We start from the raw sequence: 16,528 nt of genomic DNA, 5'->3' as shown, positions 1-16,528 counted from the left end.
GGTCTTGTGGTACCAAAACAGTGGAAAACCCCCAAAAGTGACCCCATTTTGGAAACTAGACCCCTTGAGGAATCCATTGTAGTTTTCTTGGGGCGCATGCGACTTTTTGATCAGTTTTTATTCTATTTTTAAGTGGCGCGGTGACTAAAAAACCGCAATTCTAGTATTGTTTTTTTATTCTATTTTTTTTACAGCGTTCACCGTGCGCTATAAATGACATATTCACTTTATTCTGCGGGGCGATACGATTACGGCGATACCAGATGTTTATAGTTTTTTTTAATGTCTTATGGCGTTTGCACAATAAAATACGTTTTGTAAAAAATCATTTACTTTTTGTGTTACCTTATTCTAAGAGTCATAACGTTTTTATTTTTCCATCAATAAAGCCGTGCGAGGACTTATTTTTTGCGTAACGAACTGTAGTTTCCATCAATACCATTTTTAGGTACATGCGACTTTGTGATCTCTTTTTATTCCATTTTTTGCGAGGTGAAGTGACCAAAGAATTGTGATTCTGGGACGGTTTATTATTATTTTCGTTTACGGCGTTCACCGCGCGGGATAAATAATAAAATAATTTTGTAGTTCAGGCCGTTACGGAAGCGGCAATACCAATTATGTATAGTTTATTTGTTTGTTTATATATTTTTATTAATAATAAAGGACTGATAAGGGAAAAAGGGGGATTTTTACTTTTATTACTTTTAAATCTTTTATTTTCTTATTTTTACACATCTTTTTTTACCTTTTTTTTAACTTTTTTACTTTGTCCCACTAGGGGACTTGAGGGCAGGAGGCCCTGATCGCTATTCTAATACACTGCACTACATGCGTAGTGCAGTGTATTAGAACTGTCAGCTACTCACTGACAGCAAGCATAGTGGGTCCTGACGTTGTCAGGACCCACTAGGCTTCTGTCGATGGCATAGCCGGACGCCATTGTTTGGTGTCCGGTTGCCATAGTCACCATCGCCGGCCGCTATCGTGTAGCAGGCCGGCGATGGCAGTTTAACCCCTAAAAAGCCGTGATCGCTATTGAACACGGCTTTTCAGGGGTTAATCAGCGGGGACACAGCGATCGGTCCCCGCTGTAGGAGCTGTGACAGCCGCTGTACGAGACAGCAGCCGTCACAGCTCCTGTAAGTGTCGGGAGGACGGCCGAAACGGCCGTTACTCCCGAAACGTACTATTCCGTCATGGAGCGCGAACAGGGCGCTTTCCATGACGTAATAGTACGTCACTGAGCGTTAAGGGGTTAAAGGGGTTGTGCCACGAAGGAAAGTGCACCTAAAAAAACTCCTTATAATACTAATAGCTAATACTTTTGACCATTGGAAGTATTTAAAAAATATTTATGCATCCTTATTGAACTTACCATCTCTGAATGGCGCCCCCTGCTGTTTCTTGATGTAGGTCCATGCACGTCATTCTAGTGATGCTTTTAAGAAGACCAGGGTTGCCAACCTCCACTTCAGTAATTTCTGGACAACTGAGCTAAAAATCACGGACAGACCAAAATTTTTATGGACACATTACGAAATCAAGAGTACGTGATAATAACACCTTGTTATAAGTGATCACATGAGTGGGATAATAAAGATGAGTACGGGCACAACTCAAGTTGAAATTAAAAAAATTATTAATGTAATACAATTGAGATATTAATAATACAAAAAAACAAAACCTGTAAGGCAAATGTGCTAACCACTATACTACAGAGACTTAAACTCAATACTTTTTGACAGTGTTATATAAACTTTCCAACTAGTACAAGTCAGTCAGGCACTCGGCCGCATTATGTAAAGTAAACTTGCCAAGCAGTAATAGTAGGGGGTCAATTCAATTACAGCGGGCACTGCCACTGTCGCAGTCTCTCCTGCTGGCAAGGTCTGTCTGTAGTCTGTCTGCTTCGTGGTGATGGTAACTGGTCAGAGTGAGACTCAGAGTCAGACTGGCTGCCGCTGCTGCATTCACTATATACTAGGAGTGACTGTAAGACTCACCAATCCCAGCCCTGCTTGAAGCTTTCCCACGCTAATTAAGTGCGGGAAAGCTACAAGCAGGGCTGTGATAGGTGAGTCTGACACTCAATCCACCCCCACCCGCACCCCCTGCCTGGTCTCAGGCTGAGCCAAGGTTGTGACTTCACATGACGTGACTCATCCGCTTTGTTCACCCGCAATAATTACTAACCGCACCCCACTATTGGTATTGATGGAAAGATATGGGTTCCTTTAACTCATGGGTACCATAAAAGCTGCTATGTCTGCTATCCTGTTAGTTTTATCCTTGGATGTCATATTTCTAAGTGGTTCTACATAAGAAAGCATATACACCCACTTGAGCTTTGGGAATGCCTCCTATAGATCAAAAGTATCTTACTTGATAGGTATAAAGTCCAAAAGTGTGCACATGCCTGCCATACCTACGTTATATACTCTGTTGTACTGCAGCTGGCAGTGCAAAAATGGTGTAAATTTGATGACTTTGTTATTGTAGCTGAATAGGATTCAAAGTACAGCAGAAAAAAAAACATTTTCTAAAGGATGTGATGAAAGTTAATTGAGCATGTTACCAATGAGAGAAAGCAATGTCAGTTTACTGTTTTAGTAGTAATTATCTATAAGCAATTGCACTTAACATTTTGTTGTTGAGGCTTTTCCTTTCAGCAATGGCTGTGTTTTCTATTTAGCTAAATTATGCTTTTAATGTCACAGAAGCCCATTCAACATATTATAAGTCAAATGCAGTACAGTATCATTATGCATGTCTATTTTCCGTCATGTTAAAGATTAAATTGCCACTGTCCATTTTATATAATTAAAAAGTGTGCACTGCATGTTCTCTGTGTTAATTTCCAATTTATAAAAGAAAACACATGCAAGCGCAATAGTTTTATATGTAATTGTGTTGTGGGCAGAAAATAGGTTAGAGTAAAAAAAACAAAAAAACAAATAAATCACATTGATTTCTATTAGCTTTTACCTTTTAAAAATTGGATGTTCCATTCTTTACTTGGCTGATGCTTGTTCACTTCAGGTTTGAGTCATATTATACTAAAGGTAATTTTTGTATTGACTTTTAAAGTAAATTTAGCGTAATCAGTGGAAATAGAAAATATAACTTCTATTACATTCAATAAAAATTTATTAGTGCTCTCACAGCCAATGATATAGTAAACAGTAGTCTCACTCATCCATTGATATCACATGACATTAAGATACCGCCAGGCATCTGGACGGAGTTTGATGCCAATCAGCAGTAAAGTAACATTGAAAATTGTGAGAGTTGGCAACACAGAGCGGCTGAACGGGGTTTAGGGGGCCCTGTTCCAGAGATAGGTGCGGGTCCCAGAGGAGGGACCCGTATCTATCTGACATTTATGACATATCCTGTGGATGTGTCATAAATGTCCTTCATGGGAAAACCCCTTTAAAATTAAAGTATAGGAAAACCCATTTAACTGGTCGTCTTCCTACTCTTGTATGAGCCCTGGTGGAATTACCACCTTCAGAAGGAAGATAGCCCTACTACAGACCCTAAACATAGTCCCAAGCTGTTATTGTCTCAACATGTTTACCCCATCATTATAATAGGCTCATCACCCAACCTATGAAATAATTGGTTGGGTCTGAAAGTGCTACTTATGGGATATGAACAAGAAAATTGCATTCAAAATGTATGTTTGTAAATGCTGCTTGCGGCTCCTACAGGTGGAGCTCACTGAAACGCTATATATTATTGAGTTCAATGGGAGCTGAATAAATCCACAACAAGATCCACTAAGTAGTGGTTGCAAACCGCCAGCATTTTAGCAGGGCATTTGGAGCTGTGTGAAGCTCTGCGTGCCTATGAAAATATAAATTACAGTTTCTTGGCCACAAACACACTGCAAACCTCCATAAATTAGAAAAAAAAAAAGTATATAATATACTTAATGCAAAAAGCTGAGCTGTATACGTTACCTTATAAAGATGCATTTTACTACACACAGATGCAGGTGACTCGAATGCGGCCACTTAGGGGTGTCATCTTACTATTCTGGTTAGTGCCACTGTAAGGCTGGGTTCACACAACCTATTTTCAGGCGTAAACGAGCCGTTTTACGCCTCGAATTATGCCTGAAAACACGGCCCAAATACGTCGGAACACAACTGCCCATTCATTTCAATGTGTTTGCCGACATACTGTGCCGACGACCTGTAATTTTACGCGTCGCTGTCAAAAGACAGCGCGTAAAATAACAGCGTCGTCAAAGAAGTGCAGGACACTTCTTGGGACGTAATTTGAGCCGTTTTCATTTACTTCAATTGACGCCTTGCAAAACGCGAGTACGAGCAATTACGTTTGAAATGCAGGAGCTGTTTTCTCCTGAAAACAGCTCCGTAATTTCAGCCGTAATTGTCGATATCGTGTGCACATACCCTAATAGTAGTGATGCAATTGCTGAGAATAACAAGGATCAGTATCAATAATGTTGCAATCAGTAGAAGAATTGTAGACAGTTTTGATTACGTTTTTCCATCTTATTAAGAGCACCTGATTGTTAATGGATACATTCTGTAATGAACCAAAATATGATTATGTATGTTCCATGTAATGTACTACATTACAGGAGCTGATGTTTCAGATGATGTCGTACATTTCAATGAACTTATTTAATCTTAATGAAACTTATGTCTGTTTTTACCATTAAATGTTAGGTAAAACGTGTTTCCATAGAAACTTTTAGATATATGGCTGTGAATAGATATGTGATGAGGTGCATAAAAAATGACAGGAACATCTGCAGGTTCCGTACCAAGAATATTTGATATATAAAAGGCATGTTTAAATGGTCCTTTTGGTTAGGCATCTTTTCTGTTCTGTTGTGTTGGTGTAGACTAAATAGAGCATTTCACATCCACATTCATCAAACATCATAAATGTGGTCAATATCATCAACGCAGTAACAGGTGGATTCAGGGGCGTAGCTAAAGGCTCATGGGCCCCGGTGCAAAGGTTCTTCTTGCACCCCCCCCAATCGTCTCATGGCTGACGGCCCGCAGCTGCATCGCTGGGCCTCCTAAGTGACCCAACGATGCAGCACTAGCAGCCAGGTGTGTCACTAAGGTCTTGAAGCGCCAGGGGACATAGCCCCAATACATATACCTCCCCAAAAAAAAGTGTATGCTTGTATGTATATGTGTATCTAGGAGACAGCATATCTATAGTATGATGAGCAGACAGTATCACACATGATAGGATTAGATACATTGGCTCATCAGACAGTATGACACATGATAGGATTAGATACTGTAGCTCAGCAGACAGTATCACACATGATAGGATTAGATATAAGGCCCAGCAGACAGTATGACACATGATAGGATTAGATACAGTGGCTCAGCAGACAGTATCACACACATGATAGGATTAGATATAAGGCCCAGCATACAGTATCACACATGATGGGATTAGATACAGTGGCTCAGCAGACAGTATCACACATGATAGGATTAGATACAGTGGCTCAGTAGACAGTATCACACATTATAGGATTAGATACAGTGGCCCAGCAGACAGTATCACACATGATAGGATTAGATATAGGGCCCAGCTCACTGACATTGCGGCTCCAGCGCTGGACCCAGGAAAGGTAACGCCTCATGCACATGACTGTTGTGCCACTTTGTCCATTTTTGACGGCATCTGAGTGGCACCCGATAGTCTTCACGGACCCATTCACTTTAGCTGGTGAATCGGCCCCGTGAAAAATTATCCGAGTCTCCGATCCGAGGAAAGATAGGACATTTTTAATATTTCCTCGGATCACTGACGGGAGTCAGCCGGCGTACACGGTCGTGTTCATGAGGCGTTAGAATAATAATTGTTTTGCTTTTTTATGTGTTACTAATTATTTTTGTGTTTGTGTTTTTTTTACAAGTTCGGTTGTTGGACTACTTCGGATTCGAGGACTACTTCGATAACAGCGTTTTTTTTATTCTCAATTAATTAGATAACGAGGGTTGTGTGTGGGATTTTTATTTCAATAAAATATTTTTTCTATGTCTTAGTATTTTTCTAAACTTTATTACTACCACCTTAGTAATAGCTGCTGACTGATTGACAACATCCATTACTAAGGCAAGGCTTAATGTTAGACATGAAGAGGCTAACACTAACCCCCATTATTCAGCATTGTGAGAACCTAGACATGGACCGCACATCCACAATATATATGTTGATTTGAGCCGCTAGGCATAATTTATAAACATGAACATGAGGTTCTTTCTTAACATTTTGATCAAACTGTATAAGCCACTTGCCACTTCACGGCGGCCCCTTTTAAAGTGGGTCCCTACTCTATCGGTTGCAGAACCGCAGGGTGGCCACTGCCACCGCAGCACCTCTCCTGCAGAGGGAGCAACCAAGGTCCTAAAAGCACCCATGCTATCAGGCTGTGTCAAGCCTCCCTGGCTCTGGGCCACGTCCCCCACAAGTGCAGCACTACAGCAACAGACACCACCCCACAGCACCACAACATGTGAACAGATGGAATAAGCTCATCTTAGCGTGCGCCCCCAGTGGCCAACTGAGAGCACAAGCAAGAGCAGGAACACTTATGAGGTCATTCCTAAATTAAAATCAGCTGGGTCAAATGTGTGGAGTGCTGGTGCAAAGTAAAACAAAAAAATTGAGGAGGATAGACTATATAATATCAGCATGTTGTGGTACTGTGGAATGGTGTTTGTTGCTGTAGTGCTGCACTTGTGGGGGGACGTGGCCCAGAGCCAAGGAGGGTTGGCACAGCCTGATAGCATGCATGCTTTTGGGCCTCTGTGTTGCTCCCTCTGCAGGAGCGGTGCTGCAGTGACAGTGGCCAATATGCAGTGCTGCAACCGATAGAACAGGGACCCACTTTGAAAAGGTCGCCGTGAAGTGGCTGGTGGGCTTATACAGTTTGATAAAAATGTTAACAAAGAACCTCATGTTCATGTTTATAACTTATGCCTAGCGGCTCAGATCAACGTATATATTGTGGATGTGCGGTCCACATCTAGTTTCCCACAATACTAACCCCCATTACCGCAGTACCCACCGCCACCAGGGGTAACAGGAAGAGCCGGGTACGATCCAGTACCCGACCATCTGTAGTAATGGTTGGGCACTGGGTCGGACACAGGCTGGTATTATAAGGCTGGGAAAACAATGGTCCTTCCCACCCCCTGGTAATTCTGGGTTGCTGCTGCTATGTTGTATCTGGCTGGTTATAAAAATGAGGGAATCCCACATCATTCTTTCCAATTATTATAATTTTTTTTTTTTTTTAAATGATGTGGCGTCCCCCCCCCCCATTTTTTATAACCAGCCAGATAAAACAAAGCATCAGCAGGCTAGCATTACCAGGGTGGGAAGGATTACTGTGTTTGGCCTTTCCCAGCCTAATAATACCATATTGCGGCCACCCTAGTGCCAGACCCTCACTACAGATGATCGGGTACTGGATCGTACCCGGTTCTTCCCAGCACCCCTGGTGTCGGTGGGTACCGGAGTAATAATGGGGGTTAGTTTTAGCCTCTGCTCCAGCTAACACTAAGCCCCGCCTTAGTAATGGACGCTGTCAATCGGTCAGCGGCCGTTTCTAAGGCGGTAGTAATAAAGTTTAAAAAAAAAACAAAGACATAGAAAAAACAGGTTTATTGAAATAACAAAACACCACACAACCCTCATTAACCATTTTATTGATAATAAAAAAAGCCGTCATCAAAGTAGTCCTCGAATTCGAAGTAGTCCAACGACCAAACCTTTAAAAAAACACCAACACAAAAAAAAAACATTAGTAAGGGCCTGTTCACATCACCGCTGCCCTTCTGTCTGAGGTTTCGGGTAACCCCTCAACGGAAAGGCAAACTGAAACCTCAGCTTCTTTTCCCTCACAATTGATCTCCATGGTGAAGGAAACGTTGCTAAAGGTTTCCGTTTGTTACTGTTGTGACAGGGTTTCGTTGCTTTGACTAAATCAATATATTGAAAAGCAACAGATAAGTGGAGAATTTATAATTACAGCTCTATAATCATTTGATCAAATTTGCTTTTATTTTATAGTCATAGAAGTCCATTTTTAATAAACTTTATATATTTGCAGATTTATCAAAGGACCCAGAGGAGCTGAACAATACTGCGGCACAGTTTCCAGAGATTGTCCGCTCTATGGAGGAGAAGCTTCACTCCATTCTAGACTATAAGGAAGTCTCTGCTATGGTGCACAGATACAATAGGCAGGCCTTTGCCAGCTGGAAGGAAAGTCTAAGAAGTAATTACACAGATGTAATTTCTAAACTGAGATGGCATTTAGATTGGAGCAAGAAACCCAAGGCCTATGAACTGGCAATTGACAGGTGGCTAAAGAATAAGAAGACTGGTATTTCCATCAGTACAAGTCACACATCACATCAAATATTTCATACAAAGCATTAAATAATGAAATAATAATTAAAAAAGCATTAAATAAAAATGAATGTGTTGCAGTAATAATAATAGTAATAACAATAATAATACTACTACTACAATATAGTACCTTTTCTTAACCCCTTCCCGGGGTTTGTCGTATGGAAAGCCAGTGCTTCCCGCAATTTACCTTATCTATACGAAAAATGGATGACACAGGCTCAGAAGCTGAGTCCCTGCCATAATCCCCGGGTGTCAGCTGTATGTTACAGCTGACACCCTACTCTAATCTGCTCCGATCCCCACCATTAACCCCTTAAATGCAGTGGTCAAAAGTGACCGCTGCATTTAATGTGTCTGCAGCCAATCGCCCCCCCAGCGATGAGGTTGCCAGGGTGCGAGGCGGGGCCTAAAAGGCTTCCAGTACCGACGGAAAGATTGCGCGGGCTCAGAAGCTGAGCCCTTGTCATCAGTGGGAGGTGTCAGGGTGTCAGTATGTTACAGCTGACACCCTGCTGTAATGGCAGGGACCGGTGCTAGCTCTGACCCCTGCCATTAACCCCTTAGATGCAGCGATCTCAAGCGATTGCTGCATCTTACTTGTTTGAAGCAAATCAGTAGCCTTGCGATGCGACTGCAGGGCTGACGACGGCTTCAATGGCAACAGGAGGCCTAACAATGACCTCCTGGTCTGCCATTCCCGGAAGTGGGGCCTAATCTGCTTGCTGTCAGCGAATGACTGACAGTTCTAATACATTGCACTACATGATGCAATGTATTAAAAAATAAATCAGACAGTTGGACCTTCAAGTCCCCTAGTGGGACTAAGAAAAAGTGTAAAAAAAAGTTGTAAAAAATAAAATAAAAGTTTCAAGTAATAAAATAAAACAAAACACAATCGCCCTTTTCCCTTATCAAGTAATGTATTATTGAAAAAATAAATAAAGCTAACATATTTGTTATGAAATTGAAAAAATAAATAAAGCTAACATATTTGTTATGGCCGCGTCCAATGACGCCTCCTTTTATTTGTTGAGAAATTGAAAAATTTTGAGCTAAAGCTACGTCTTATTGGAAAAAAAATAAAATTTTTATTTTCACTGCCCAATCCTTATAAAATCTATAAAACACCTGTGGGGTCAAAATGCTCACTACACCACTAGATGAATTCCTCAAGGGGTGTAGTCTCCTAAATGAAGTCACTTTTGGGGAGTTTCCACTGTTTTGGTCTCACAGGGGATCTGCAAAAGCGACATGGTGCCAAGAAACCAATCCAGCAAAATTTTTGCTCCAAAAGCCAAATGGCGCTCCTTCTCTTCTGAGCCCTGCCATGTGATCAAACAGAAGTTTATGACCACATATGGGTTATTTACGTACTCCGGAATAGTTGCTTCACAAATTTTCAGGGGCTTTTTCTTCTTTATTACTTGTGGAAATTGTATTTTTAATTTTCACGTCCAAATTCTAATAAAATGTATAAAACAAATGCTCACTACACCTCTAGATTAATTCCTTGTGGGGTATAGTTTCCAAAATGGGGTCACTTTAGGGGGTTTCCACTGTTTTGGCACCACAAGACCTCTTTAAACCTGACATGGTGCCTAAAATATAATCTAATAAAAAGAAGGCCCCAAAATCCTGTAGGTGCTGCTTTGCCTCTGAGGCCTGTGCTTCAGTCCATTACCACACTAGGGCCACATGTGGGATATTTCTAAAAGCTGCCGAATCTGGGAAATAAATGTTATAGAATTTTTTTATTAAAAATGAATTTCTGTAAAAAAATAATTTGTACATTTCACCTCTACTTTGCTTAAATTCTTGTGAAACGCCTAAAGGGTTAAGAAACTTTGTAAATGCTGGTTTGATTACTTTGAGGGGTGCAGTGTTTAAAATGGGGTGATTCATGGGGTTTTGTATTGTATGGGCCTCTCAAAGCCACTTCACAACTGAACTGGCCCCTGTAAAAATAGCCTTTTGACATTTTCTTGAAAATGTGAGAAATTGCTGCTAAAATTCTAAGCCTTGTAACATCATATAAAAATAAAATTATGTTTAAACAATTATGCCAATCTAAAAGTACATACATGGGAAATGTTAATTAGCAACTATTTTGTCTGCCATTACTATCTGTTTTACAAGCAGATACATTTAAATTTATAAAAATGCAAATTTTTGCACATTTTGACAAAATTTGGTGTTTTTTACAACTAAATACTGAATGCATCGACCGAATTTTACCAATAACATAAACCAATTTGTCACAAAAAAATATTCTCAGAATCACTTGGATAGGTAAAAGCATTCTGAAGTATTAACCACATAAAGTGACACTTGATTTGAAAAATAAGTGTCAGGAAGGTCAAAAGTGGCTGCAGCGGTAAAGGGTCAAACTGTTTTAACTGAGCAAACTAGATAAGCATATTCTCTGTACAATTTGTAAACCATTGTTTTAGTAAAGCATGAAAGAAGCTAGCTCTAGTAGTAATGATGGGATATAAAAGTAGATATTTAACTTTAGGGATATGTGTGGCATATAAAAAGGATGTATGAAGGTCATGAAAATACTAATTTAAAAGCATACTTTTAGGGCCTGTTCACATTCACTTTACTTTGCTCCATCAAAAGTTTTTTTCGATCATGACTAGTCTCCTAGTTCTTGCAGCTGAAAAACATCTCCACAGCATGATGCTGCCACCATCATGCTTTACTGTAGAGATGGTATTAGCCAGGTGATGAGTGGTGCCTGGTTTCCTCCATACATGACACTTGCCATTTAGGCCAATCTTAGTTTCTCATGGTCTAGGAGTCCTTTAGGTGCCTTTTGGCAAAATCCAAGTGGGCTGTCATGTACCTTTTAATGAGCAGTGGATTCCACCTGGCCATTCTACCATAAAGACCGGGTTAGTGAGCGCTGCAGAGATGGTTGTCCTTCTGGAAGGTTGTCATATCTCTCTTTACAGCAGAACTCTGGCGCCCTATCAGAGTGGCAATCGGGTACCTGGCCACCTCCTGACTAAGGTCCTTATTTCCTGATTGCTTCGTTTGCCCAGGCAGCCAGAACTAGGAAGAGTCATGATACTTCCAAACTTCTTCTACTTAGCCATAATGGATGCCACCGTGTTCCTCAGGACCTTCATGCTGCAGCCTTTTTTTGTACCAGACCCAAGATGTGTGCTTCGACACAATCCTTTCTCTGAGGTCTGCAGTTCATCTGTGGGACCTTATATAGACAGGTGTGTGGCTTTCCACATCATGTTCAATAAATTAAATTTACCACAGTTGGACTCCAATTAAGTTGTAGAAACATCACAAGGATGATCAATTTAAGCAGTATGCTGCCAAACTCAACTTTGAGTCATAGCAAAGGTTCTGACTACTTATATAAATATAATATGTCAGTTTTCTATTTTTAATACATTTGCACAGATGCATAACTGATTTTGATTTGTCATTAAGGGGTGCTGTGTGTAGATTAATAAACAAAATAATACTAATTTTAGAATAAGGCTGTAACGTATCAAAATATGGAAAATGTTAAGCGGTCTGAATACTTTCTGAATGCACTTTATATCTCTATCTATGTTCATCCATCAGAACAAATAGAGGCGATGCTACTTTGGCTTAATAATATTTCCAACTTCTCCAGGTGCAAATTACATTTCCAATTATTTCCACTACCTTAATGGATAACTGATTCTGCTTTATTTTCTGTGTTAATATTCACTTAGTGTCCAGTTTATTATGACATTTTACATCAAATTATTATTCCGCATTATTATTGCTGATGTCAGATTACTTTGTAAGAAGGGAAGTGTGAAAGCATTCAGCAACTACCAGTGTACTTTTAGTACCAGACATGGTAATAACGTGATCTCACAAATTTAGAATTACATAGTGAATTGTTCGAGGGCAGCAGTTAAAGTTTTCTGAGAGGCGACCATATGATAACAAAAGGAATGAACACAATGGAGTAGATTTATTATTACTGTCTTTAATTTAGACAGCATAAAACAAGATAAGACAGACAGAAACAGCACCAAATTTAGTGGCACACCCTGTGTGATAAATTCGGCTTTTCTTGCTAGTCATGTTAGGCTTCGTTCACATCTGCACTGGGGCTCCGTTCCGACATTCCGTCTGAGCTTTCCTGTGTGATATATTGCCGATTAATTGTCGTGTGTCCTGGTCGTATCATTTAAAAAAAGTAAAAGATTATCGTTGTGTCGGCAGCACATCTCCCTGTGTAAACTGGGAGACGCGCTCCCGACATGATAATAATGTATTGGCACGGTGTAAATGGGCCTTAAGGGTTGAATATGGGTATTTGGACCTAACGTCTTATCTAAAGTGACTGTATCTATGAGCGGAATGTCTACATAGAGTATAATGCAAAATGGGAGCACACAATATGCTTACATCAGTTAAATGATATATTTTTTTTGTTTTAGCACTGTAGGACTTTTATGTTTTTTACTGCATACTGCAAAAAAACGATATTGTTAAAACAGAATACAACAGGAGGCCTACAGTTGAATCCTATTGTCACTAATTACCATTGTAAGAAAACAGTATACTGTACGTCTGGATATTATTTTTTGACAGGACAGGAAAGTGCATCCTGTTCGGTTTTTTTTTACACTGTCAAAACACAGTATCCAGTTGTATACGGTTTTATTTTTATTTTTTTTACAATGGAAGTTAATAAAACAGGATTTAACTGTATAGGTATCATGTTGCATCTTATTGTAACAGTATATATTTTTTTGCAGTATGCAGTAAAAAAGGATGCCTCAACTTAATGGCAGAAACGTGATTTCAACCTTGCCTATAATAAGAGGTATATACACTCCTCAACATTGAAATTACAACACCAGGAATTGAGGAAATCACAGGATCGATAGATATGTTAATGATATGCCACTGATAAAAACATGGAAACAAAATATTCCAAACATCTTCATTTATTCAGTATCAAGTATGAGCACCACGCACAGAAATACACGCACTTACACACCTTGGCATGCTATCAATGAGGTTATTAATGGTTGTCTGCGGAATGTTAAGCCACGCTGAATGCACTTGGGCACACAAATCATCAAGATTTGACTGTTGGCATCTCCTTTGGCAATTGCCGACCATTGACGTCCCAGATGTGCTAGATGGGAGACAAGTACAGAGACGCTGCAGGCCATGATAGTGTGGGTGCAATTTACAGCCCACTACGCCTTGAGTTCCATCCAGCTCCAAATTAGCTTTTAAAAATCAAATTATGAATACGAGCAGCTCGGAGGAGTAAAAACACACAGACACGTTACTGTATGAAAATCCTTCTACTTTATTCTTATCAGCACGTATATTTATACTCCGACAATAACAAGTTTTCAACAACAAATGAGTCAGAAAGTTTAGATAAAGTTCCAGAACTTAATTGGCTCTTAGGGGGGCCGTTCCCTTATCTTCCCAATTATTGCTGCGTAGGCTCTGCACCCGGCCCTATGACTCTCCATTTTAATTCTTATTATTGCTGCGTAGGCTTTGCACCCGGCCCTATGATTCTCCATTTTAATTCTTATTATTACTGCGTAGTACTTTGCACACGGCCTACTGCCTTAAAGTCCTAGAGCATCTACCTTTTAATATAACTAACTTGTACAAGCATATAAATATATGCGTATATAAGGTATACAGTAAGTCTAAAACACTTTGGAAAATATTTTTGCTTTCACATTTCCCACCTTTTGTGATTTTATAGGTCTGGTAATCTTTACCTGCCTCTAATTTCACAACAACCTGTCACTTCTTTCTAGAGGCCTCGCTGTGAAAGCTCTCCGTATCTTATAAAACGCATAACAGTTAAAACAAGTCATAATAACAAAAACAATCATAATACATATTAGGGGTTGGAATAAGTAGCTTAGTACTGAACTGGCAGTCGGCGAAAACCCTGTAAATATGTCATACCAGTGATGAGCCGTGTCATCCTTAATCTGGGATCCTAAATATCGCAGCGTTTTCCCACTTATAACAGCATTCATTTTTACTGTTTGTAGTGTAACATTATGTCTCCTAACCATCTCTCTTACCTCTTCTGCGTCTCTTAGAACTTTATTCAACTCATCTAAAGGAAGACTAATATTAGGTGTTGGCAATGGGTCCGGTACCCATACTGTGCTTACAATCTCATCCAAATCCGGGAGAAATACAATAGTCTGGTTTTTCCATTCTATATGGCTAACATTAAATATACATCCGGAAAAGGGTACCTGTAGTGAAAAAGGTTTTAGTGTTTTGGGGTCATCCGTAACCATACATACACTCTGTGGTTTTATCTCTATATACATTGAAAAATTTTCTGCTGGTATTACTGAGAAAGGGCATATATTGTCCTCATATTCCATCAGGCAAGGTTCGTAACTCTCTGATTGTTTGTTACATACATATCCTTTTTTGGTTAAAATACACAAACCTATATCAATAGTTTTGTTTCTGTCAGTTATATGTGGATGTCTAAATTCGGGCCACCAGTATTGGCTATTCTGAGTAAATTCATCAGTCATGACAATAGGTAACACTACATATTTACATACCATCCCAATATTAGTCACCTTATATATTATCAATTTTCCTGAACACCATTCATCTGTACATTCTACTGAGTCTGGGTCAGACCAGCCCCATGTATCATTAGAATTCGCTTGTACTTGTGCCCTTCCCCAGACATGAGGGTGTGTACTCATCAAATCTTGTTGGAATTTATCTTTTTGTCTCATTTCCCATAAAGTCTTAGTGGTGCATATAGTCCAATCTATAAAAGCAGACATATCTTTGTAAGCTCGATATTGGGTGAGTACAGATTCATTAAAAACATTAAGGAAATTTTGCTCCACTTTTAACTGTAATTGTTGTGTCTCAAAACTTGTGGGTAACCACTGGGCACCCAAAGCTATGGCTTCTTCTATGTTGCTTCCGACTGAGGCCAATTTATTGGCCATTACTTCTAGCTGTACACCGTTTAGGATTCCCATCCCTGTTCCTGCTCCTCCTAAAAGGGTATCATACCATTCCCTTTTTACTCTACATGCCTTATCCTTAGGAAATGTGATATTCCAATGCACTATCTTTCTTTGCTCCCTATAGGCCATAGGCACACAAGTCTGGGGAATCCTATTTATCGAGGTGTTTACATGTTCCGGACGCCTACCTCCTACTAGAGTTTGTATAATTGTTACGAACCAGGTTCTTCCGATGATTCGGGTAGAGTTCACACAAATCACCATTTTTACAGTACTATTCATTAGTATAGGGCTATCTATTTTGGACAATGAACAATTAGTCAGCATTCCTGACCGATTACTATGATCTCTCAAATCTTGCAAACGCATTAATCTGCTCATGTCGCAGCAGGACATTTTCACCCGGGCTTCATAAGTCACATTTGTTACAGTATCCTCATCAGGGAATTTCATATATATTACTCCCCGCTGGGATCCACCTCCCGTATACCAGTCTACAAGTTCGTTGGTCTTGGTAAGGTTAAATAATCCGCTACAAATTTGTCTAGAAGGACAACTAAATCCATCTTGAATCCGAATGTTGTTAGATATTACCCATCCCCACTGCAATGTCCCTTGCATTCTGGTTATCGCATGTGCGGGAGCTCTGGATTCGGACCTGTGAAGAATAAGTGCCACCACCCCCAAAATCAGCAAAATCTTCATCTTGATTCTTTAGATGACCTTTCTCTTTCGTCTTCTGGCGTGTAGAGAACCTTCTTACAATGGCTGGCGTGGATCCAACTGGCTTTTCCTTCAAGTTTCACTGAAGTACTTGTGGTCAGGAGCACCTGAAACGGACCGTCAAATCTGGGATCAAGACTTTTCCGAACGTGTCTCTTGACCACTACCCAATCTCCTGGTACAAGGGAATGTGCACCACCTAGAGAATTTGGGTCTGGAATAGAAGAAAATACTTGACCATGCACTTTAGCCAGTTGTTTATGCAAGGCACATACATAATCTGTGAGTCTACCGTACTGCATCTGGAGCACCTGTGGAAAGTACAATCCTAACCTAGGACCTCCCCCAAATAGAATCTC

The 16,528-nt window shown here is 40.0% G+C and overlaps 1 protein-coding gene across 1 annotated transcript in view; it reads left to right on the top strand.

Annotated features, from left to right (window-relative positions):
• The window catches only part of ARSK (arylsulfatase family member K), a 141,114-nt gene extending 132,559 nt beyond the window's left edge, over positions 1–8,555 (top strand). Inside the window, exon 8 of the mRNA XM_075854847.1 lies at positions 8,132–8,555. Within this exon, the coding sequence (XP_075710962.1) occupies positions 8,132–8,463 (332 nt within the window). The 3' untranslated portion in view covers positions 8,464–8,555. The remainder of the gene's footprint in view (positions 1–8,131) is intronic.
• The last annotated feature ends 7,973 nt before the right edge of the window (positions 8,556–16,528 follow it).

Source organism: Rhinoderma darwinii, chromosome 1, assembly GCF_050947455.1.
Source record: "Rhinoderma darwinii isolate aRhiDar2 chromosome 1, aRhiDar2.hap1, whole genome shotgun sequence".
NCBI lineage: Eukaryota > Metazoa > Chordata > Amphibia > Anura > Rhinodermatidae > Rhinoderma > Rhinoderma darwinii.
Note: the sequence above shows the minus strand (reverse complement) of the source record. Positions and strands in the feature narration are given on the sequence as shown.